The sequence below is a fragment of the Leopardus geoffroyi genome, chromosome B3 (genome assembly GCF_018350155.1).
Source record: "Leopardus geoffroyi isolate Oge1 chromosome B3, O.geoffroyi_Oge1_pat1.0, whole genome shotgun sequence".
Taxonomy (NCBI): Eukaryota; Metazoa; Chordata; class Mammalia; order Carnivora; family Felidae; genus Leopardus; species Leopardus geoffroyi.
Window position 1 is genome coordinate 114,277,864 of NC_059337.1, and position 25,194 is coordinate 114,303,057.

The following is a 25,194-nucleotide window of genomic DNA, read 5'->3' on the forward strand; positions in this document are numbered from 1 at the left end:
GAAAGGTCGTCTTTGCTAATAGAGTACTTCGTTTCTTTGCCTGACCTTGCCATCATACTCCACCTCTCAGCCCTCAATTAAACTGCCATTGGTATAGGATTTATAATGTGGCCCTGGTTCGTTCAAGAGACAGTGACAGAGGTGTGGCTGAGAAGCTGGACAATAAAGAATAGAGACAGTTTCCATTTCTGTTCAAATTAGGGTGGCAGCAAGATCATAGCTGACTCTCGAGACAGACCAAGACAGTCCAACGAGGTGCTTATTCCAGATACTAAATGCCTAGTACCCTTTTCAGAAGGGAGGTTTCCTCTGAGTGACCAAGATGCTCACAGTGCTTACGCATCATGGGAACAAAATCTTGAGAAATGATTGTGGCGTGAGTCATGTTGTAATGTTCCAGGAGAGAATCTGTAGTGTATTCTTCCTTCAGGGTTCTAAACAATATAGTAAACTTTATAAGTGAAGATTTTTCAGGAAAAGAATGGTTTCTTGGCTGAATCAAGTGCCACTGTGTGGCAGTGGATCATATGGATTTGAAATGTCATGAGCCTTATTTTGCATAGGTAGGATTATATTAATTTGTGTTTTAAATACATAGCGAGATTGGAAGTTTTTTGTTGGCGTTCAACGAATTTAAAAGAACAGTGTTGTTCCTTTACAGATGAATCTTATTACAGTTTCACAAATTTGGAACTAAAACTCTGACCTTGAGTTAATAAGGAAGACGCTGTAGGCATTCAAATTTTAAATTACTGCTTTTATTTAGCACTAGCAATGTCTTGGGTTGTGGATATAATCCTAAAAATTGGAGTTTGACAAAATGTGTTCCTATGCATCTTAATTCTCTCTGGGTAGACTTCTGTTACTTAGCTAATAGGACAGCACCTCTCAGTCCTAATTTACTCAGCACTGAGAAAGAATTGATTGGTGGTTTAAGCTCTAAAAGAAGCGTGTTTCCCGTTTTCTGTGTTTTCAGTGACCTATAGGTTTTGCTAGATATTCTGGCCTAAAGATAAAACTGATGAAAGTCGGAGCTGGGGTTTTCCTACCTGTGTGCTTATCAGTCCTCCCCTGAACCACAGTCTGTCTTTTGAGAGCTCTAATAATTAATTTGCTCTCTTTCTTCTCTCTTCCCCCACCTTCTCCCTGTCTGTTCACAGGTTATCTTGACGAATCAAATTACAACGCATCTAAGTGGAGCCCTAGCTTCCCAGGCAGACCTGGTGTCTCCAGCTGATGATTTGTCCCTGTCTGAAGGTAAGGGATCTGTCCTAGAGGGGCTGAAATCTGACACTGACGTACAGTCCCACGGCCTCTCCTCTCTGCCCCATGTTGCGCGGGGAGATTGGGCTAACAGGCCCTGACCAGTGAACCCAGCCAGAGCCTGGAGGTTTAGCTTAGCCAACTTTCCTGGCATCCAATCCCTTCTATTTGGAGAGTCTCTTGCCCTGTCTCCAGAGGCGAGCTCCCCTTTTCATCTGAGTGAAGCACCCTCATAGACATCCATCACCTCTACCTTGAGCCTTGTCACAGCTCCGTAGGTTGCTTTGGGTCCTTAGTACGAGGGCTGGCAAACTGCTGAGTGGCTTGGTTCTTGAGATTGATGCTCACAGGTTGGCTTTCCTGGTGGTCCCATGGCAATGTAGCCTTTTGCTGGTGCTGGGTGCTTTGGGACTGGCTGAAAGTGTATACTGGCATCATGTGCTGGAGATGGGGCATTCCCAACCAGCTTTACAGAAAGATTAAGAAAAACTCTCCACGGCGGTAAATCTGCAAACTTTTCTCCACCCTCCCATGCTAGCAAAGGTCAGGCTGGCTATGGTTTACGTAGCAAGGGGAATTACACCACTGAGCCAGTGGGTGGTTTCTAGTTTTATTGAAAGTTCTTATGTGACATTTCGGAGCTCTGCTGGTTGTGGGCTGGATAAATGTGCATTAGCTGTGACAGATCCCTCTGCGCTTCCATTTTCTGTGAAGTCTTCATGAGGGAGCAGATAGTACTTGCAGGCCTGGTGAGGCTCCTGACTGCCAGGTGGTCTTGCATGGATTGGCCGCAGTTTACCATCTCGAGAATTGGAAGGACCACAGCTCTTGCTTCTCGGTGTTTTTCAGAGTGAAAACTAATTACTTGGGGGCAGCTGGGTGGCTCAGTCAGTTAAGCGTCTGACTCTTGATCTCGGCTCAGGTCATGATATCATGGTTCATGAGATCAAGCTCCGAGTGGGGCTCGTCTGTGAGGAGCCTGCTTAGGATTCTCTGTCTTCCTCTCTTTCTCTCCCTCCCTCCACTCACACATACTCTCTCTCTCTCTCAAAATAAATAAATAAACATTAAAAAAAAACCCTAATTACTTATTTTTTAAAGTTGTAAAATGCCCTGCGTCCCCTATTTCTACATTCAGTGATGTTTCATCTCTCCCCCATCACCTGGACCGAAAACCCAAATCGTTTACTCTTCTTCCCTCCCTGCACTCCTGTTATCCAGTCTTCTTGGCTCTTCTTTCCAGATAATATTTTTTCCTCTGTCCCCTGTTCTTTGTAAATTTTTAAAAAAATGTTTATGGATAGTATACATTTTTTTTAAGTAGGCTCCATGCCCAGTGTGGAGCTTGAACTCATGACCCTGAGATCAAGAGTCGCATGCTCTACTGACTGAGCCAGCCTGGCACCTCTTCTTTGTAATTTGTATTGTGATCAGCTGACTTATTAAACTCACAGTTAGATTATTTTTATAGATCCCAAAACGGCCTCCCAACTCTAGCCTCGCTGCCATTTCCATTCTGCCACCACCAAATTAAACTCTCCGAATCTGGCTTCCTTTTACTGTGTCACTTTCCTACTCAGAAATCTTGGAGTTGTTTTAGCTCATTTCCTGAGAAAGGGCTAAAATCAAGAAGTCACTTTTAAAATATTCAGGAATTTGTGGTTTGTTAGCTTGAAATCAGCCAGGGTGGAAGGATTTACACCATGGGAATCAGCACATGCTAAAAATCAGGATTTTTTTGCTTTTCTTCTCTCTTGTGTGGATCAGTTTCCAAAATACCACTAGAGACAGTTAATGCTTCCTTACCCCTCACAGTCTGCCCTTTTCTTCCTGTTCCCCTTGGTTCTTGCCAGTGTCCTGGGTGAACTCCTATGCCAACCATGTTGACTTTCTGCCCACCACTCCCCACTCCTGTCTCCATGCCACTGCAGAGACAGCATGTTCCATCTAGAATAGCATTTCCCTTTTTCACTTCTACTGCTTCCTTTCTTCCCAAATTCCCTGACCCCTTCAAGATTTATTTAAAGGCCACCACTTTCACAAAATCCCCTTGTTTGTTCCAGTCTGCCCTGGTCTCACTCCTTCTTCCTCCTCTGTGACCCTTCTACCTGTTCTGCTTTCTAAAGAAAAGGTCTAGGAAAACTAATTTAACTTTTCATGTTTTCCTGACTAGATTGGAAGATTAAAAAAAAAAAGACTTTTTTTTAATGTTTAGTTTTGAGAGAGAGAGAGAGAGAGAGAGAGAGAGAGAGAGAGAGAGACCCAGCACAGAGCAGGGGAGGGGCAGAGAGAGAAGGAGATAGAGAATCCGAAGCAGGTTCCAGGCTCCGAGCTGTCAGCACAGAGCCCGACACGGGGCTCAAACCCACTAACTGTGATCTCATGACCTGAGCTGAAGTTTGATGCTCAACTGATTGAACCACCCAGGTGCCCCTAGATTGGAAGATTTTTTTAAGGGCACCGGCTATCTTGTATTCTTTTTGCATCTATGGTTGTGCCTAAGTGACTAGAAAAGTTCTAGGCTTATAGTAGGCAGTAAATAAATGCTGAATGGATACCAAAGTAAATACTTTGTAAACAGTAACCATGAGACTCACACAAAGCAGCTGATTAAAAATTGTGATTTATTTCACACACACACACACACACACACACACACACACACACACACACACACTCATTTAGTCAGCCTTGAGGAGAAAAAAAATTTTTGTTTCCTTATTTAAAAGCCAGCAGTGGGGGGGGGGGTTGCGGGGCTAGGTGGCTCTGTCAGTTAAGTGTTGGACTCTTGATTTTGGCTTAGGTTGTGATCTCACAGTTCATGAGTTTGAGCCCCATTTCAGGCTCCATACTGATGGTGCAGAGTAGGCTTGGGATTCTCTCTCTCTCTCTTTCTCTCTCTCAAAAGAAATAAACTTAAAAAAAAAACAATAAGTAATAGTACTTTGCTTTGTCTTGGCTTTCTTATCTTAAGCAAAGAAGAGGAACAAAACAGATACAAAGGAAATTGTTTTGGGGCTCCGGTGTAACTGCTTCCAGAAAATGGTAAAGGTGTGTTCAGGGCAAGGGGAGACTTACCCGCTCATCCTTTGACAACTTTTTAAAATTATGAAATCCTAGGGGCAATGGAAATAATTGATTTTTCTAGAGCTTTCCTTTGTATAGCTGAGCAGGTAAAGAGGCTATAGAAATATTTTTTCCTGAAGTCTATAATGAAGTTCCTTACCAGTAAACTAAAATGGACAATTTTCCTAGAACATTTTTCTAGAACATTTATACCTACCTATTCAAATACTTTGCAATGGTTGTTAATGCCACTATGATTAATAGGTATAAATTATTTTGTTGTCTCCAGCATCCCGTGTATCAGCTTTGACATTGTGTTATTAGCTCTGTGATCTTGGGCAGGTCTTTTGATAACTTGGGTTTTTTTTCTATTAAAGGACAGGCTGGATAAATACAACATTGCTGAAGTCTTTTCTAGCTCTACCGTTGTGAGATCATGATGTGGGTCTGAAAATCAGGAGTATTCACTTGTTGATGGGGTTTTAAAATTCTGATTTATAGTGTGGGAAGAATGGCCTTGTATTTTCCTAGATTAAGCATAATAGAAAGGATCTTCAGGAATCTTAGCATTGATACTTTGGCATACTTGTAAGAGCCTCCTCTCCCCACATTGCTCTCTCCTGACTCTAAACAATTCCTGTCTTGTCTGTCTCTTGCCCTCTCTGCCTTTCCCCCACACAGACCTATACACAAGAAGATGTGTGTGCAAACTTGTGAGAGTGAGAAACACACCGATGGGGTGAGCTCAGGGTCCACCCTGCCCTGTAATAGATTTCAGCTGCAGAGCAGAGGGCACGGCTTAAACAGTGCTCCCTTGAAAACGGTTGTAGGGTGAGAACAAGGGCCAAGAGCAGCCAGCGATAAAATGATCTGAGTTGACCTAAGGGAAATACCCAGCAGGGGCCAATTCAGGGAAATGAAGTCCCTTCTGCTCTGATGCAGAGCAGGGAATGAATATAAGTGACCTGGCCCAACTGAGAGATCTCTTCCACCCCAGCGGATCCTGTACTATTAATATCTGCCAGCTGCAGGCCCAGAGCATCCCCCTGCTGAGATCAAAAGAGCCCCTATCTTAGCTGGAACAAGGTCATCTTCACAGAGCTGTAAAAGCAAGCCCTGACTGGCTGCAAGGACCTCTATGGGGGAGGAGAAGTCAGGAGATGGGGAGGTGCTCTCTCACGCTCCTTTAATCTCAGCTGACCAGCTGTTGCCCTCCCAGTGTTTGTAAAGTTGAGAGTTCTTTGTTTTTGTGTTGCTAGTTTCCCCCCCCCCCCCCCCTTACTAAGTTTGTGGCTGGCTTGTTGCTTGGATCATGTTGATGGAACCATGTTCACTGCTTGGGTCCATGGTATGATTCCCTTCATTGGGGTTTCTTCCACTCTTGAATTATCCAGTTCCCAGGTGGGAGAGCCCAAGAAGAGAGAAGCGGACCCCAGAGGTCAAGGACTTTCTCCGCATTGCTCCTGCCCCATAGCATTGTGCCTAGAGAAGGAAAGAGAGGACAAATTGAATTTTCCCTATTTTTTTTAGAATAACTTCTCATAGGTACAGTGTGCTTGTCAATTTTCAGCCTGCCTTTCACAAGCATTATTTCATTCTGTGGGGAGAATGGAACCTTCAAGACTTACGCAAATTGACCAAAAATCACCGCCCTATGAACCTAAGGGTGGAAATCCAGATTTCTGGTTTTATAATCTACATTGTTCTCAACCAGGCTCTGTGAATCAAAGTATTTTCCATTTTAGTTTTTTGTGTTGTTGACAGAAACTCAGGCAACTAGATTATTACGAAGTCGAGTGACTGGTTATTGACTAGGTTATTGTGACTGTTCTGTGGCCAAGGACATGTTTCTTAGATGCCCTTGCCAATTCTTCCTGGTGGTCATCGAAAATACTAATAGTGACTGGATCTCAGTCATAGGGAATATCCCTTTTCCCCATACTGATCAGCAGAGAAAGGATCTAACCGTCCAGCTGGCCCAAGACTCGATGCGCTATTCTAAAGTCATCTGGGATTTGGGCAGAAGGACTGGGCTCCTGTCCACACAAGCACAGTTGGTAAGTGAGGTTGACGTATGGTGACAGTGGCTCCTGTGCAAGATTGAAGCTCTGCTCAACCTGCACCATTGGCTTTCTCTCCTCTGAGGACTTAATGGGATAGCAGTAACTTCAGTGTGGTGACACAGCCCATTTCAGGAGTCCCAGACAGCTTCATGGAAAGGAAGACATGATTAGGCTGCCATCCTGGCATTTCTAGCGTCTGGCATGTTAGTATCCTCTTATCAGCGTTAATAGTTTTTGACAGATAATAGCACTCAAAAACTAAAAATTAAAAGTGCATGGATGGGTAAAGGAAAGAACTTAAGAGAAAAAGTGGTACTTACTAGAACCAAGAGTGGTTTCTAGTTTTAGTATTGGAAGCCTTTCTATTCCAGTTGAATTGATGGCTGATTTCATGTGCAAGAGAAAGTATTTTGGGATTCATACTCCTCAAGCAACCATCCCTGCAAAAAGCTGGAGTCCCTTTGAAAGACTATATGCAAGTGCATGGCTTGTGTCTCTTTTAAAATAAATTCAACAAGCAAGAGCAGCTCAGAATGGTTGGGACGAATCAGGGACTTATGGTTGTGAAAGAAGCAAACTTCAAAGCATGGTATGAATTTTCAAGTTTTATTTCCACTCTTGCTTTCCAGCTGGATCTGCTCTGGATTTACTGCAGGATGTTTGAAAATGTGGCTCCCTGCTAATCTCAGACAGTTGCTATGATCAATGGTTTCTTTCATTTCCGATAAAAAACACTGGTGTTTCTGCTTAAATTGTGTGTACTTTCAGCTTTATTATTATAGTTGTAATTTATTGTCCAGCATTACCCAAATTTGTAATCCATTAACCACAGACTTTGAGGTTGGTTGGTCAAGTTAGCAGAAGTCTCTCCATACTTTAGCTCCAAGGCCCTCCACAGCCCAATCCCAGACTAAGAATGTGCACTGTTTGGGGTAGGACCATGTACAAATGAGTCTGAGTGGAGCAGCCTTAAAAATCCACTTCTCAGGGGTATGGTGCAGGTTGGCTGTAATTATTGCTTTGAAAACATAAAGTGTCACCGTGTGCCTATGAGGTTAGCATTAACAACTGTGATCAGCATTGTGAACATTAACACATCTATATAGCATTTTAAAATGTCCTAAAATGATGAATCACTTAAACCACCTCAAGCAACTGAAGCATGAAGGAGAGAAGGGAATTACTCAAAGGCCACACAATAAGCAAGTGGTGGTGGTGCTGGTGCCAGGAACAGAAGTTAGAGCCCCTCCCATGAAAGCCTGGATTTGGATACTGTTGCCTCTTAGGAGTGCGTTTTGGATAAACATGGTTAAGGGTCCTAGTGACCTTTTGACCTTTTATCCCTGAGCCACAGGACATATATCAACACACACAACCTCACATGCTTCCATTCACAAGGGACACACCACACCTACCCATGTCCCATCCTCCCTGGTATTCAAGGGTCCATGGCACTTAGCTGAATGTATATTACTTCCAACAGCTGTTCAGATGCCACGAAAGGCCTAATTTATAGAAAAAGATTAAAAGCACTAAAACCCTGTGGTGTTTAGCTAAAGAAAGCCTACTTATTATTATGTGAGGTAGGGGCAGCTAGAGTTGAGAGAGGATGGACACAGCATGCAAAGGTCTGACAAGCTGTAAATCTCAAAAGGGACAGGAGCTTGTTAAAGATGTGCAGCAGGGAGACCAGGGAGTGACAGGACCAAGGAAGAGGGATCAGTAGGAGGAAGGGAACACTGAAGTGAGTCACCAGGAAGTGCTTCTTGGTCAGGAGCTCTGTTTTGCTAGCAATAGTTTGCCAAAGAGAGACACATTGGAAGCATGAGGTACGTTACGATCAAATTAGATGAACGTCAGAGAGCTTTCTTGGGGGACAGTCTTTGAGGTGGTTCATGGGAAGGCTGGGCTAGATATTTTGAAAATATTTTACTATTATCCACAGACTTCTTCACTACTTAGGATTTACTGGCGAATTTCCCAGATCTGCACATGTTCCTGTTACCATCTCAGTGTCATGAAGGCAGAAGGGACAAGAACACCAAAGCCAGTCTTGTCAATTGCTTCAACTACAGAGATGATGGGGCCAAAAGCCCAAGAATGAGATGCTGGGGAGTTGGGGGGGTGTGATCCCAGAGGGGTTCAAATTGGAAGGATTTTCTGAGGTCAGATTTGTGTTTACCATCATCAAAGAGAATTCTATACCAAATATGAGAAGCCTCTAGGTCAGAGATCATAAAGAAGGGAAGAATGGCTGGTTTCTAGGAGTGGTGCCCAGAGGATAACTTAGTTTGCATCGTAATGTGGCATGAAAAACCCAGAATGCATTTGTGATCTTTGCTAGGATGTGGGGAGGATTATAACAGGGTCTGGCAAGGTGGTCTAGCCCAAGGATGGTCCAGCTGATCTCTGACCTAGGTTCAGTTCTCTCTGAGGCCTTTGCTTTTCTCCATTTTTCAGATAAGCCACTCAATAAATACTGGTTGGATTTAAGCTGCATTTCATTTGGTCATACTGACATTTCCTATGCAATAGCTGAATTCCTGCATATATTAGCATAGTTTTAGAGCTATGGCCCCTCCAAAAACAACTTTTTTGGCTCAATGAAGAGACTTTCAAGTGCCTTCCAACCTGATGATTTTGTGAGTTGTAGAGCCCCTGCTATATGCACTATGTTAATGTTATAGGAAATTCAGAAATGAGCAAGATATGGTCCTTGCCCACAAGATATTTACAGTGTAGTCTGAGAATAGTTCTAAAGGAGAACATTATTAGGTAGAATGTGTGTGGTGCTTTCAGACAAGACGGTGTGCACCAAAGCTTCCAGGATTTAGGAAGAAGAACACATCTCTTTCAGCAGAGGGGAATCTGAAGGGTCCAGGGAGGAAAATATAGGAGATAGCACTTGAGGGATAGAAAGGATTTCAACAGGCAAAGACGAGTAAAGATCAGGAAATGCTATGAACTAAGGCATTAAGTTCAAAATGGGCCATGTCCTGCCCGTATCTCCAGTTACTCTCCCCCCTATCTATTCTAGCCTCATAGCCCACACTCTTGTTTCTCACATTCACCAAAGTGTTTCTGCCTCTGCGCTTTTGCATTTGCTATTCCCACTGACTGGAGCACTTGTCCATATCCCCTCCTTGGCCTCCTTTTTCACTACATTCAGTGTTGCTCAAGGGTCCTCTTCTCAGAGAAGTCTTTCTTCACCTCTCTATCTAAGATGGAGCCCCTAGCCCCATCCCATCCTCTTCTTTCTTCCAAGCCTGCTTTAATTTTCTTCATTGTCCTTATCACTACCTGACCTCATATTATAAATTAACCTATGGGTTTACTGTCTGCCTCCTTTGCTTTCATATAATTGCCTCAAGGGCAGGACTCTGTCTTGATCACTCCTGTATTCTATAGTTCCTGGAGAGTACTCAGTAAATCTGGGATCTGTGTTGTAAGAAAATGCGGGATATACTGGGAAGAGGGCAAAGGAGCCTCATTTGCCTGTGGTGGTCATTTGTAATAAATCTAGAAATGGGTTGGGGCCAGACTTTGAATGCCAGACTGAATTTAGATTTTATGCTAAAATGATCATAACTATGCACTCTCAAGGTTATCTGGATGAGATGTGTAGGATGGTTAGGGATAGGGAGATTGGAAGTAGGGAGACAATGAACTCATTGAATATCTAGGGAAGTGGAGCATCCATTGTGTACCAGCAACTATACTTAGTGCTGAGAATACAGAGATGGAAAAATGACATTCTAGATAGAGGGCATATCATTACCAAAGATATGATGGGAAGAGCATGGTCATGTGAAGAGGTGAAATAATTCCTTATGACTGGGAGTATGGGGGAGGGGGGTGGATGTAGGAGAAATGCAAGGGATGAGACTTGAGAAGTAGGCAGTGTGGATCGTGGACATCTGGCATGCCACATTAGGGAGTTTATGACTTTTCCCAAAGCCCCTGTGAGAAGAATGTGAAGATAATCCATTGGCAACACGTCATTTCCTTGATCAACATGATTGATGAGGCTTATTTGAGTGGCTGAGAATGTTTCTCTTTCCTCCCTTACAGTTCCATGTGCATCCCTTCCAAAGCCACATGCTCAATCAAAGAAGATGGACGATCTTTCCAGATAGAGTAGAGCTGTTCTTTAGTCAAGGATATAGAGTGGTTGTGTTTCCATACCAGAACCTCTATTCCAGTGGTTCTCAAACTTCAGCATGCATTAGAATCACCAGGGGTGAGGGTGGGGTGGGTATTAATGTATACATTGCTGGGCCCCCACTCCCAGGGCTTCATTCAGTCAGGAGAGGGGCCAGATAATTTGCATTTCTAACAGATTCTCAGGCGTTGTTGATACTGCTGGTCTAGGGACCATACTTTGAGAACAATTCTTTATTCAGTGGGTTTCTTATCTGTGTTGGGCACCAAGAATACCAAGATGAATGTGTCTCCATCTGAGCTCCCAAGGAGACTAGTTAAAGAACTTTGTCTGACTGAGCAGATATCATTATAAGTTTGCTTCTAAAAACAGGTGTGTGTACCTCTGTCAATCCCATCAGTCACATCCATTCTCAGAATCTTCTCCTTCTTCTTTATCAACTCATTGCTATTACTTACCTATTGCTAGTCTGTGCTTTTGAGCCAATACATTGTTTAAAAAAAAAACAACAACAACATTTAAAAACATTTTTTTCCAGTCTCAAATAACCATCTGATTCCTCTTAAATTTTTTTTATATCTACAGTCAACCCTAGAGTTTCTCTTCAGGGATGCGATAGATCTCTTCTATTTATCTGGAATCTACTACCTATTCTAAATAATTATAATCCAATGAGACGTGAGGCCTAAGCTTACTTATATTTAAGTCACCTCCTATTCAGGGACATGTGAGCAGCACTTAGCACAAGCTATAGCCCATGGTCAGCCATCATTTACCACTGCTTAAGACAAGATAAACCAGAGAAGCCAAGATGGCAGCTGGATAACTGAAATATGTGTACTGGAGAATTCTATAAGTTCAGTCCTTTCCACAATTTATGATATGCTGGAACAAAATTACTCCCTACCTTCAGGAGACGGTCTGAGTTTGATGGGTTAAATGCAGATGTGTGCGTGTGTGTATGTGTGCATGTGCTAGGGAGGGGATTCTGTGTTTCAATGGAAGACAGTGAGGTCTTTCTAGATTGTGATGTTGATTTTCTTAACCATGTTTCTAAACTAATAGACCCACACAAACATCTAAGAGAATCTAAGTTTTTTTTGGAAGTATTACTTTCAGCCATAGAGGATGGATGATAGCCCAGCGGGCTAGGGATTAAGGGGACAAATTTCGTTTTGTTTTTAAATACAATGTATAGATGAATGAGACTAGAAGCAAAATAACTTAAGTGCTTCTAAGTGACAAAAGAACATGCCCCCCCCCCCCCGAGATAGAATAAATAATTGAAATATTTAAAAGTAGAGCCCAGGAAACAAACCTCAGTGAATAAGTGGTTGATGGAGCTTAAGGGGTAGATCCAAGGCCCAACCAGAAAGACCCACCTTGACCTTTCAGGGATCAAACTGCAACCAAGGAAAATAGCTTGTACTTTCACAAGATGATACAAAACTCAGGTAATCAGAAAAAAGAAAAAGAGAAAAATCTTGTCTTGTGGTCATTAGAAGGTAAACTCTTTGGGGCCCTTGGGTGGCTCAGTCAGTTAAGCATTGGACTTCGGCTCAGGTCATGATCTCGCAGTTTGTGAGTTTGAGCCCTGCATCAAGCTCTGTGCTGACAGCTCAGAGCCTGGAGCCTGCTTCAGATTCTGTGTCTCCTCCTCTCTCTGCCCCTCCCATGCTCATGCTCTGTCTCTCTCTGTCTCTCAATAATAAATGTTAAAAAATCTTTTTTAGAAGGTAAACTCCTTGAAGGTGGGAATCTTTGTCTCTTGTTCGCTACTGGATCATCACAGCCTACGATAGTGCCTGGTAATAGTAGTTCCTCAATAAATATTTGATGAATCAATGAGGCACCTATGGCTGCAAAGTAGGGGCAATCAAAGAATTAGTTGAAGCTTTAGATGTGTACTTACCTTAAAGAAGCATGAAACTGCTATTGTGATTTTTCTCACCGGACATAACATATATGCTTTAAAATTCCTCTAAGGTGTGTTCAACTTTATGTACCTGCACTGAATATGTGTGATAAATAACATTAGGCAATGCAGGGAAAGTGTCAGAAGGGAAAGAACGGGAGCTTAATAACTCTGTTTTTGAAGGGGAACTCTCCCACATTGACATCAGAGTGGTGACTGAAGTAGTTTAGTCTGATATACAAAAAGGATGTTTATTAGGGACCTACTATCTACTAGGTCCTGTGCTAGGCAGATGCTAAGGGCTAAAAAGCTCTTTACAGAGACAAAAGCTCTTTACAAAGCTCATAGTCAGGAGGGGAAAGTGTGATGGATGAGTAAGTGAAGTGTGCTGTGATGGCTGTAGGTGTAGGATATCACTGTGGAAAGCATGAATGAGTCCTGGTTTGGGGATGGAAGCTCTCTAGGAGAGCTTTCCAGTGAGGAGACACTTGAGCTGGATCTTGAAGGATCAGTAGCAGTTCCCAAGAGGAGAAAGAGGTTGGGAAGGGGGCTCCTGGCCTAGAGAAAAGCCCATGTAATGGACTAGAGACAGGTGCCATAGGGGACCTATGGGAGGGGTGCGGTGGCTGGCACAGAAGAGAGTGGCATGAGGTCTGTCTGTTGAGATTGGCAGTGGCCAGGTTGTGAAAAGTGTTACCCATCACACTAGTCACTTTGAATTCTTTCCTGAGGGTGATGGGGAGCCATTGAAACAAGGAAGAGGCAGGATTATTTTGTGGTTCAAAGAGATTCTCAGGGAGCAATGTACAGGTTACAGGGAATGGGGATGAAACTAGAGAACTTGGATTTTGATCTCTCTGAGGGGAATCACTTTTGGGTGGGAATGGAAACTTTGTAATAAGCTTTAACCTTTCTAAAGTCTGGGTGGCCAGATCTGGTTTTGATTTCTCACTTCATCAACCTGGAAGAGATTTCTTTGGTGCATCAGGCTTCTGAGTAGCATCAGGTGAGTCTTCCATTTATCAAGGTATTTTATAGTTAGAAATGGCTTATCTGTAATTCTTTGTTAGGTGGTGAGAGAAAATAGTAAATTATTTAAATGGCACTGTGGGAATTAATCAATGTTTTGTGCTCTTTTTGCTAGTGATAATAATATTGAGTGTTTAATATGTACCAAACTAAGCATGAAAAATCTCAGCCGCTTTGTGGGGTTCCATTATTGCCTCCATTTTAGAAACAAAGACACTGAAGCTTGGAGCATTTACGTAAGCTGCTGATGGTTAGCTAACTAGTGATTAGCATGGATTCAAACCCGATAGTCTGGCTCCAGAGTCTGTGCTCTTGACCAGTATATTATACTCAGTACTACAAGATGCTAATACAACTACCCTGCTGAGTATATGATCATGTATTTCTGCCTGCCATTGCCAGAGTTGAGTGTCCCATGCTAAGTGATATGATAATTGTGGCCACTTCTTTGTAGGCACCCTGAAATCTGTTTACTGACAGACCTTAGAGCAGAGGTGTTTTTAACAGTAGATAAGGCACTGCATTTCAAATTAGGAGACCTGTGTTTAGCAACCAGCTCTGCCACAAACCACCTGTGTTATTTTGAGCAAGTCACTTAACTTCTCTGGGCCTCTGTTCCCTCGGCCACATATTGCATTAGGTGATGCCTTTGTGAAGTTTCCTTCTTTGAGGGGCAAATTGATATTTCTTTTTCAAGTTTCAGACAAACTTCTCTGTTTCTCCTTTAAAGATGAACAAAGCAGAATGGACTGAGGGTTGATGGGGGCTGGGGGAGAGGGGAAAATGGGTGATGGGCATTGAGGAGGGCATTTGTTGGGATGAGCACTGGGTGTAGTATGGAAACCAATTTGACAATAAATTATATTAAAAAAAAAACAAAAAAAAAATAAAAAAAAATAAAGATGAACAAAGCAAACCCCAGGCTGGACCAAACCCTCTATGAGCATTTTAGCACATCTCTTTGTCACTATCACTATTATATTGGTTATGTAGAACAGCAATCTTCACATTTTTTTTGAATCCACAACTCATGGTTTTTAGGCACACGACCCCAAAATATGTAAAACTGCTATCTCTAAAATGTAGAACTACTATACTATTATATAAAACACACCAGAAATAGAGGTTTTAAAAAATGAAATAGATTCAAACATTTTCTTCCCACATCGCAATGAGTCATCATCTATATGCCTGCCACTGATGTCATGGGGACAGTTCAAATGTATCCCCTCCTTTTCATTGCAAAGCTCCTTACTGTCCCAAAAAGAATGAGAATCAACCTAAAACTTGACCATTGGCTCCATTCTTTCAGTTGTTCATTCATTCACATATGAAGCATCTATAATATAAAAACTTGCTAGATGTTCAGGGGATAACAAGAATAAGATCAGGGTTGGCCTCTACCCTCTAGAACATAAAGGTTAATTCTAATTTTTGTCAACCTTATCTTGGAATCCTAGAATTCCTGCATACAGTAATGGAGCCAAACCTTACATCTAAACAGGTTGTATGTATTGTGCTACAATGGCTAGGACAGGAAAAGATAGGAAAGCCCAGAAAAGAGGTCCACACACAGTGAAAATCACACTGAGCATAGCACTTGGTGAGGTACCAGGATGTGGGAGGCAGATTGTAGATGTGTGGGGCACTCATGGAGAGGAGAGACCATCAGGACCTTTGGGTGTCTTGGGCCACCATCTTAGGGTATTAGGACACCATGAAGATGGACTCCCTGACCATTCTGTCCTGAGTCACAAGGTATGCAGGGCCCTATATCAGCCAACAGACAGCCTCCATCACTCATAAAACTACAGGCTGTAAATCAGCCCCATGTTTCACTGAGAACTGGCCCGGATGGCCAAGGTAGCTCTGTGCAGCTTAGCACCTGTGGTGGGTGACTGTTTTTTTTGGCCAGCTGTTTCATGAGCACCACATCAGATAAACTGCACTTGGTTCCTATGCTCACTCCAGACACAAACAATTAAGCACATCCTGCTGGAATAGTCATGTTAGGGAACCTGGCTTTCCTGTGCTGATCATCTGGTTTTCCTGTCCCTCAGGGTCAGAGTTTGGAGATGCTGTTGAGGCAACCTTGAGAAAGCTGTTAACCCTTAAAAGGGGTTTAGCTGTTCATCAGCAAATATATTCAAAAACGGTTTGCAGCCAAAGCCTTACCATGTATGGCAGTTTTCAATAATTATCAAAATCATGATTTCATTAATTTTGTCCTCTATTCAGGGCTGGCTTAGAGAAGTAGGAGATTGCAATTAATGGATCCGTTTCTGGTTTTGTAACCAAGTTGCATTCTCAAGTTGAGGGAACCACCTTGTGCTTCTTAGTTAGTTTATTCATCTATGTATGGGGGTAAAGTTACCCATGCCGCCAGTGAAATTTCACAACTACTCATGTAGTTGGGTTCCCAAGTTCATGAGAAATCCCTTTTCTTCATGAGAATGCACAGATCAGCCGAGACTAGCATGACTAATTCTAGAACAAGTCCAAGCCGAACAGCTCTCTGGAGGAGTCCTCTGCAATTAGTATGCATGACCCACTAAGACCTTTGCCCAACTAGCATTGGGAACCACGATGGGCATGGCGCAGTGTCATCTTGATATTCTGCCCTACTGATAAACATTCCTGCAGTTCTAAGTGTATATGCAGTTGGTGATGAGCAGGTGTTTGGGAAATCTTTGAAAACATGTAAGTTAGTAACGCTATCTCTTTGGAAAGACATACATCCTTAGAGGTGAAGTTCCAGGGGAAGGGCCTGGTGAAGAAAGAGTGGGAGTATATGTTGGTCACTGGAGGACAGCTTACAGTATGCCAGGCAATGGATTGCGCCATCAGGAAAGGAATCTAGAAAGGTGAGGAGACTCGTGAGAAAGAAAGTGACTTCTGCTGACAGATCACTGTTGTTCAGACTCCATGAGGATGAGAAAGGAAAGCCAAAAACCTACATGACAACTTCTTTGGGGTTGGAAAAAAATATTGATTTTTTTTTTTCTAGCTGGAATTTGACAGGGTCAGTTCACGTCTGGGTTTTCAGCACTTAATACAGGGCCCTTTTGTCTTGGGAGGCGGCTGGACTGGTTTTTCCTCCAGGCAGGTGCACAGAGGGCGTTTATTGTAGCCTGAAACACAAACACCAAGCCCCTAGGCCCTGATCCACACACTCTCCAGTGTGGCTCAAGGAAATAAAGTGAACAATGTCTCTTGCAACAGGCTAGCACTGTAAATACCACTCCTGAATGAAATATTTCTTAAAACTTTGTATCCGTAACTCGATCATCTCTTAAAACTTAATTATATGTCGGGGAAAAGGAAGCTATTGGCTCCTCCAGCTGTCCAGGTTGAACAAGAGCGCACAATGGAGCATATCCGATTCGCAGCCTTGCTTAGGTAATCAGATTAATATCTCCTGAATTGAATTTACCCTTTTGATATGGAGTCTTTCAGCTGCCTTGTTTCACATCTCAAATTCTGACAAAGCTGTGCGGCCTTTGAGTAATTTCCCTGAAATCTATATGCGGGAAGCCTGTTCTCTTTCGAGCACTTTTTGGGACTTGTACCAATTAAATCTGTTTCTGGCACACTTTTAATGGCATACTTTCCCCTGAGTCAACAACTGCTCCAAAATCTGAGGTCATTTGTTTAATTTAAAAGCAAAGGTTATGAAACAACCATTTCAGGCTTCACCAGCCAAGCCCCTGTGGCTTTGAAAGGGGTGATGAGACAGGGGAAAGGCTAATAAACTGGATTTCTTACACACAAAATAAATTAATTACCGTGTTTCTGTTAAATCAGTATCAAACCAGGTTTGTCCACACCCTCTCTGCCAACCTGGCTGTCCCTTTCTCTTCAAACACACCCCCTTCTTCTGGGACTTTCATCCTCACGATTGAAGTTCACCCCCTTGCTGTTGTTCTTGCAAAACAAACATCTGGAGTGGATTTTTGTCAGCTGGAGTTGAGAGAGAACTGTAAATGATGCGGTGATTTTTTTTTTCATCCTTATTAAATTTATTTATAGCCAGTCTGAGGCCAGGAAACATGTTTTTAAATGGCTAGAGCCCTTGATTGGAAGTTCTCAAGGAACACACAGTGGATGGCATTTTCCCCCTTGCCATTTTCTGAATAATACAAGGATAAAATTACATAATTACCCATTTGGGTGGTTGGTTTTTTGGGTTTTTTTTGTTTTTGTTTTTGTTTTTGTTTTTCCTGAAGAACCCTTCATTAGGACATTTTGTACGTCAGAATTCTTCTATTGTATTAGCTTATCCAATATGTCTTTCTTTCCATCGGTGAGAGAAAAGGGAATGTAACTTGCGGGATATTTTTGAATAATTACAGTGATAGAGAGTGAGTTGCTGGTCATGTGAGACATGAACCAATGGCGTGGGTCTTTTCTTTTGCTGAAAGAATACAACTTGGATCCAATTCCCACCTTTTCCACTTCACAACCTCTAAAATCTTAAAGCTGCAAATCTTAAAGAATCCCATTCATTTTCTCGTTATTTAAGATAATAAAAGGCTCCACAAGGGGCTTAGGAAAATAATTTATAAAATACTTTGCTAGACCCTTAGACCTTATTAAATCACAATGCCTTGGGGTTTATATAATTATTTAAGAAACAAAAACATTCTAGAGGAGGCTGAGTCCTCCTCTAGATGATGATTTTTTTTTTTTTTTTTTGAGATCCCTTCCACTTCTATGATTTGAGATGATTCTTTGATTTTCTTTCACTGTCATTAAAGAAGAAGAAGAAGAAGACTGTTTGGGAATGAGGTTTGTTACCCACAGGCATTTTCTTGTCCAGAGAAGAGGCTGTTCTGCTTCCTGCCACCCAAGCCAGTCATTCCTCAGCCTGAACAATAGGGTTTAATGTTCTCCATCTTGCTAAGCATTAGTCTCTGTTGTTATGAAAGTGAATTGAAACCAAATGCACTTTCTATTGGAAAAGCTGCTATTGATCTCAGCTCATAGACAATCCTGAGAGGGTGCTTATAAAACAGAGGGAAAAATCCTTGCTGTTGTATCATAACCCCAGTTATCTCCCTCCCAGGCCTCTGAACATATCTCTGATGCTGCATCGTTCGATTTTATTTCGTTCCTGCCACTTGAAGATTGGTGTTCCATATTTAGTTCTTGGAAGTGTTCACAGATTCTTTAGAGAATTATCTTGCTAATGGACTGGGAAAGCTATTCTTACAGCAAGACCCTTCATTAACTAAGAGGACATAAAAGATAGCTCGTATTCTCCACCAAGAAAGACAGCTCTGTTTCATCTGTCTGATGGGGAGCGTTTGAGACAGAGCAGCCTCATCACATGTGGGTTTCTGCTGCCCACTTTCCAGTTATTAAAGTAGAAGCCGACTCAGTGGCACTGGCCTGGCAGAGAAATGAGCACAGTGAGGTCATCACTCATCACCGGCTTCATGATGCAGAGGGCCATGCATTAGAAAATAGCAGGCCCAAGGGGAAAGAGCCATTGTTTTTTAGTCAGGAGAAAGGAGAATCACAGAGAGGTAGAAAGAGGTAAAAGGCAAAGACCAAGCAAGCCAGACACTAAACAACACTGCATCTTCCAGGAGCCAAATAGTGCCTGCTAGATTTAGCTTTCATTGTATTTGGAGATGAAAATCAGAGGGTAGAGGAAGGTACCTGGAGAATAGCACTGCAGGGCACTCCATGCTAGGGGCGTGGATTTCTATGTCTGCACTGAGAATCTTCCACAATATTTTCCTAACAATAATAATAATAAAGATTGTAATGACTTTTCTTAAATCTCCCTAAAGAATGCAATGTAGGGGCGCCTGGGTGGCGCAGTCGGTTAAGCGTCTGACTTCAGCCAGGTCACGATCTCAGGGTCCGTGAGTTCGAGCCCCGCGTCGGGCTCTGGGCTGATGGCTCAGAGCCTGGAGCCTGTTTCCGATTCTGTGTCTCCCTCTCTCTCTGCCCCTCCCCCGTTCATGCTCTGTCTCTCTCTGTCCCAAAAATAAATAAACGTTGAAAAAAAAAAATTAAAAATTAAAAAAAAAAAAAAAAAAAGAATGCAATGTAAAATGTTGCAACTTGTGGTAGAGTCAGGATCCCTGCCCAAGTTTTTGTGAGGGAACTGACACAGAGCCTCTGGTGTTGGGCACTAAACAGTTGCTCTAACCAAAGAAAGGAATAATCATGGGAAATGGTTATTCTAGATGTGATGCTCAGGGAAATTGAATAGAATGTGATGACATTATATAAGGAATAGTCTTAGACATGCCAGGATATTGTATGAAATCAACTGGACTGGCTATCATGGGAAACATAATTGGATTAATATGATTTTTTTTTGTAAGGCGTTATTTTATTTCTTTTATTTATTTGTTTGTTTGTTTGTTTTGAGAGAGAGAGAAACAGCACGAGCCAGAGAGGGGCAGAGAGAGAGAGAGAGAGAGAGAGAGGGAGAGAGAGAGACTCCTAAGCAGGCTCTGTGCTGTCAATGCAGAGGCTGACACGGGGCTCGATCCCATGAACCATGACCCGAAACCAAGAGTCAGACACTCAGCCGACTGAGCCACCCAGGTGCTCCTGTCAGGTGTTATTTTATTCTGCTATATTTTGTGTTAGTTTGACACCATTGTCAGGCATGGACATCTTTCATTTATATTCCTGTTTTCTAGAATTCAAGGCTTTAAAACTTAATTAGTTTTGAATCAGCTGGTTGCCTCACAGAGGCGCTGGGGAGATTTGTGAACCTCATGAGGTTGCCCACATCTGTCCTGTGTAAATGTCTTCTTCCCCTGGCATCTTCAGTTGGGCACAAGGAAGATCAGACATCCTGATCACTCTAGGATGGAAAGGATTACATCATAACATTGTGGGCTGTTTTCCCCTCAGGCATCCAAAAATGATTTCCTCTTATCACCTGATGAATTTTTACATGTTTTACATTTTCATCCTCTGTGCTTGTGCTTTTTATGAAGTCACAAAGCCTGTAAATTACATAAAACATCAGAACACAACATATCGGACAAGTCCACGCTATTGTCAGAACTATTACAGGTCTGAGTGCTTGAGGTAAGCCCAGTGGGGCTGAATGTGAGGGGGAAGAGGGCAGTCTTTTAAGTTTATTTATTTTTGAGACAGAGAGAGACAGAGCATGAACGGGGGAGGGGCAGAGAGAGAGGGAGACACAGAATCAGAAACAGGCTCCAGGCTCTGAGCCATCAGCCCAGAGCCCGACGCGGGGCTCGAACTCACGGACCGTGAGATCGTGACCTGGCTGAAGTCGGATGCTTAACCGACTGCGCCACCCAGGCGCCCCAAGAGGGCAGTCTTTTAAATGAGCAAGTAGATGATGGCTTTCCTCTCTAAGGAAAGCTACTTTGGCTAGAACAAAAGAAACTGTAAAGTGGTAAGCAGCCTTGCTTCTGTGAACCAGGTTCAGCCTTTTCTTTTGCTTTTTCCCATCTAACACCTTTGTGAGCCATTTCACTTTCCTCTCACAGACTTTTCCAAGACATTGCAGTCATGGTGCAGCCTCTTCTGTGGAGAAAGTTGGGCCATGTTGTTCCCCCGGCTGGGAGCTCCTGTCTATCATCACTGTATTGGAGATGTACCCCACTAGTGGTACATTTCTTCCAGTCCCTTGTGCCTCCTCATCTCCCGTTTGTCCAGCCCTGTACACCTCATCTTGGTACGCATGACACTCATTCCCTCCAGAAGGTTTCTGTGTGTGGAGGAACGCAGTGGGGAGTGTGGTGACATGTCCACTTTGTTAACTGCAGCCCAAGACATAATCTAGTAGAAAAGGAAAGACATGACAAGGTCAACAAAACCAATTTTAACAGACTACCCCTAGGCAGCTTTGTCTGAAGAGGAAATAATTACCAAAAAAATGAGACTTAAGTAGGACATTTAGGAAGCAGACAATGACTGTTTAATTTAATTAATTATTATTTTTTTCATTTTTAAAATGTTTGTTTATTTTTGAGAGAGAGAGAGAGAGAGAGAGAGACAGAGAGAGACAGAGCATGAGCAGGGGAGGGGCAGAGAGAGAGAGGGAGACACAGAATCTGAAGCAGACTCCAGGCTTCGAGCTGTCACCACAGAGCCCAATGCGGGGCTCGAACTCATGGACCACGAGATCATGACCTGAGTTGAAGTTGGATGCCCAACTGACTGAACCACCCAGGTGCCCCTATTTATTTGTTTGTTTGTTTGTTTATTTATTTATAAGGTTTATTTATTTTGAGAGAGAAAGAGCAAGAGAGCATGAGTGAGGGAGGGGCAGAAAGAGAGGGAAAGAGAGAATCCCAAGCAAGCTCTGTGCTATCAGTGCGGGAGCCCTACAAGAGGCTCAGTCTCATGAACTGTGAGATCGTGACCTGAGCCGAAATCAAGAGTCAGATGCTCAACCGACTGAGCCACCCAGGCACCCCAATGACTGTTTTTAAAGGCTCAAAGTTCTGATACATGTGTATGCCTTTTCCCCCTCATCTCTTGCAAATAGATAATTGTTTCCGTCCAGAGAAAATTCAGGAAAAAAAGCCTTTTTTATTTCCAGGAAATCTGGCCACTGTGTTCTGTAGCCAGTAATAAATGACAATGCCACCAACAGTGACCTAGGACATCCTGAATTCTTGCTCTGATGAAGAGCTTGCATTCTCTTTTCAAAGGGTATCCTGTTCCTATTGCAATCCTCATGCTATCTCAGAGCTCAAGATCATCTTACCACCCTCTGTAACCATACTTAAAATAGCACCAGGGCTGTTTAGAAGACTCTACACATAGTCGTTGATGTCATGGGGACCGGGGTGCAAGGGTAGGATGAAAAAAGAAGGAAATAGATATTGGCCCCAAACATATCAGAATTCAGCAAAGCAACCCATTGAAACTCAGCTGTTATTTTAACTTGTGTTGTGTCAATCAAATATTATTTTGTCCATTTGTGGGGTTAACTGAGTGCTGTTCATCCACAAAAGCCCCACTCCATATAGACAGTAGCCCCGTAGAGGAGAAATGTGTTTAAAAAAACACAAGCGCTGGTGAACGGTGTTGTACCCAAGGGTAAGGTATACACAGAGCAGCTCCTTCTGATCAGGAAGACTGAGTCACTTAGTCGGTACTGGCACTACCGAAATGAGTGGGAAGAGCAGAATGCAGTTCCCTGGAGCTTCTAAGTTGCTTGGTAGCCCCGCAAGTTTAAAGCAGAATGTAGAACCAATCCATCATTCTGCTTTTCTACTGTCTTCCAGTTTAAAACACATTGCAAACTAAAGTCTAATGAAGACTCTTGCTTTACCTTTGTCCCATCCAGCCATCAAGGCAAAGTTGATGGGAAAGTTAAGTTTTCAGAGACAATGCAGACCCTTCAGTCTTAAACCTGTTGTCATCTGACAGTGGCTGGGTTAACAGGTACACCTCTTTTTCTCCTGAACTAAGGCAGTTGGACTTTCAGGAAAAAAAAAAAAAAAAAAAAAAAAGGAAGAAACAGCTCAACCCTAGAAACCACTTCAATAGTTCTCAAAGCCCAATAGCTCTCTCAGTGGACTAAAAATCTTTGAGTCATATACTTACAGTGAGTGAATTTATATTATGTAAGTTATACCCCAGTACGTCTATAAAAAAAAATTAATGTCGATGACTCAACAACAGGGAAAACATCTTATCTTTTTCATTTTGCCCTCCTGGGTCTACCCTACTAACAGCGTGGCTATCCATTCCTTCCAGTTCTTTCCATGATGTAAAGATTTTGCCAGCAGAATCCTCAAGCTTTTACGGTTTCTCTCTTTCACTGTCTTACTCTGTTTGATTTACTTGGCAATGTCAGAGCTTTTCTATCTGAAGAATCAGTGGAAGATAAAATATTGCTAAGAAGAATTTGGATAGTAGTGAAAATATTAGGAAAGAAATGGAGGGAGGGGCCATTATTAACAAATCAGCCTAGTTATAAATATTAAGCTTGGAAGAGAAGGATTAAGCCATTTGGGTTATCTATGCAAAATACCTTTGTTTTGCTAACCATAGAAAAAAGCCCTTGCTTGGGGTGTCTTGAGGAGTCAGAACCTGGGGTGGTTCCAACTCAGTGATGCTGATTTCCGGTGGTGTGCATCAGTCGCCAAACGGCTCTAACTGTTTCAAAGTTTAGAGGGAAAGGGAATGATAGAAGTTTTGAGGTCTTTGCTGGTTTCTTATTCAAAGCATGACTTCAGTTCTAAGCAGCCTATTACAATTGTGATTGCTTATACCTGGTGAATTCTAATCTTCTGTATGGGAACCACACTGCATGTGTATGGGGCTTTCCCATCTGCCTCCTTTGTGAATCTCTTCTTCTTTCAGTGCCTCCAAACTTGGGCCCCAAAGAGGGGTACAGCAGCTGAATGTCATGCTCTTGGGCCTTGGTCCAGACATGCATCTTTCTGGAAGGATGACTGAATCCCATTCTTAAGTCTGAAGTTCCTCTTGATTAGCAGCTCCTTTTGTTTGTTGTTTTTAACGGCATCTCTGTCTTTCGTGGGTAGCTTACAGGGATGTGTTTGAGAGCTCCTTCCAGCTGGGAAGTTGCCCAACTCCCACCAGCTGAGTTGGGGGATTGCTTCCCTTTAGTTCCGCTGCTGCCTGTGGACGACAAGCACTGTGCTTCCAGCCCTGGCCACAGTGGCCCTTGTCTGCTGTGCAAACTTGGCTCTGTTCTCCGGGTTTTTATTCTCCAGCCATCTGGGCATTTTGAGCACCCCTCTTATCTTAGTACCTTGGCACTCAGGACCACATGTCGTCCTATCATAGAGATGGGAACAAAGGAATCCTTCACTTTTGGCCTACAGTTCCCCTAGAACCATCATAGGTTGAGTGACAGTCAAGGAGATTGTCAGGTGGGGAGAGGTCTGGAGTGATGTAAATGGTTTTGCTGATAGAAGGCATACATGTGACAATAGCTAGGACTGTTCAGGACCAGGATTCATAGCTACTGGCTTCCTCCTTTTTCTGTTGGCTATTTTGAAGTCAGGGAGCAAGAAGCATAAAGACCCTTGTGGTCTCTGATTACTGTAGCCTCTCCATGCCAGGCAGCTTAAGCTTAGGGGCTAACAAGTGCTTTGTGCCAGAGGAGTGAATCACAAGCTTCTAAAATTCCTCCTCCACATCCTCAACTGCTGATTTGGGGAGGGTTTGATCGGAGTCATTCACTCTTCAGAGAAGTGTCTGCAAAGATTAGTCTAAGAGTGCTGACAGCAAGTTCCCTGTAATCATTCTGCCTAGAAAAAAAGAAGCATTTGCTCAAAGGACATTTCACTGCCCCGTTTACTGCTACTCCACTATGTCCTCTCTTATCCCCACCCCAGCCCTCTGACCCCTGTGTACTCCTTCAGACCCCTCACCCTGTTCAGACCTCTCTTGGAGGTGGTCATAGAGGCACTGGCCAGCCAAAGAAAATGCGGCCAAATGGTGTTAAGTCACTTCCGTTTAGACCTTAGTAGTTGGGTGTGGCTGCAGCTTCTTGAAAGGCAGACCTAAAATGCTTGCCTCTTTTCAGAGAATCTGATTTCACATTTGGCTGCTGACCACATGGTTACTGGCATTCATTCATATATTGGAAGCCCAAAGCTTCCACACGCTTGATTCTACAGAGCAGTGTAATATTAACAAGACATGTCTTGATTATGGAGCCAAAAAGGTGATGCAACCTCACTTCACACCAAAGTGGGTGGGTA

At 42.9% G+C, this 25,194-nt stretch overlaps 1 protein-coding gene across 8 annotated transcripts in view; it reads left to right on the top strand.

The window, feature by feature from the left end:
* RAD51B (RAD51 paralog B) overlaps positions 1 to 25,194 on the top strand; it is a 645,855-nt gene that overhangs the window by 411,572 nt on the left and 209,089 nt on the right. For all 8 annotated transcript variants that reach the window (XM_045451376.1, XM_045451380.1, XM_045451382.1 and 5 more), the window contains exon 8: positions 1,161 to 1,257. In XM_045451376.1, coding sequence (XP_045307332.1) covers positions 1,161 to 1,257 — 97 coding nt within the window. The remainder of the gene's footprint in view (positions 1 to 1,160; positions 1,258 to 25,194) is intronic.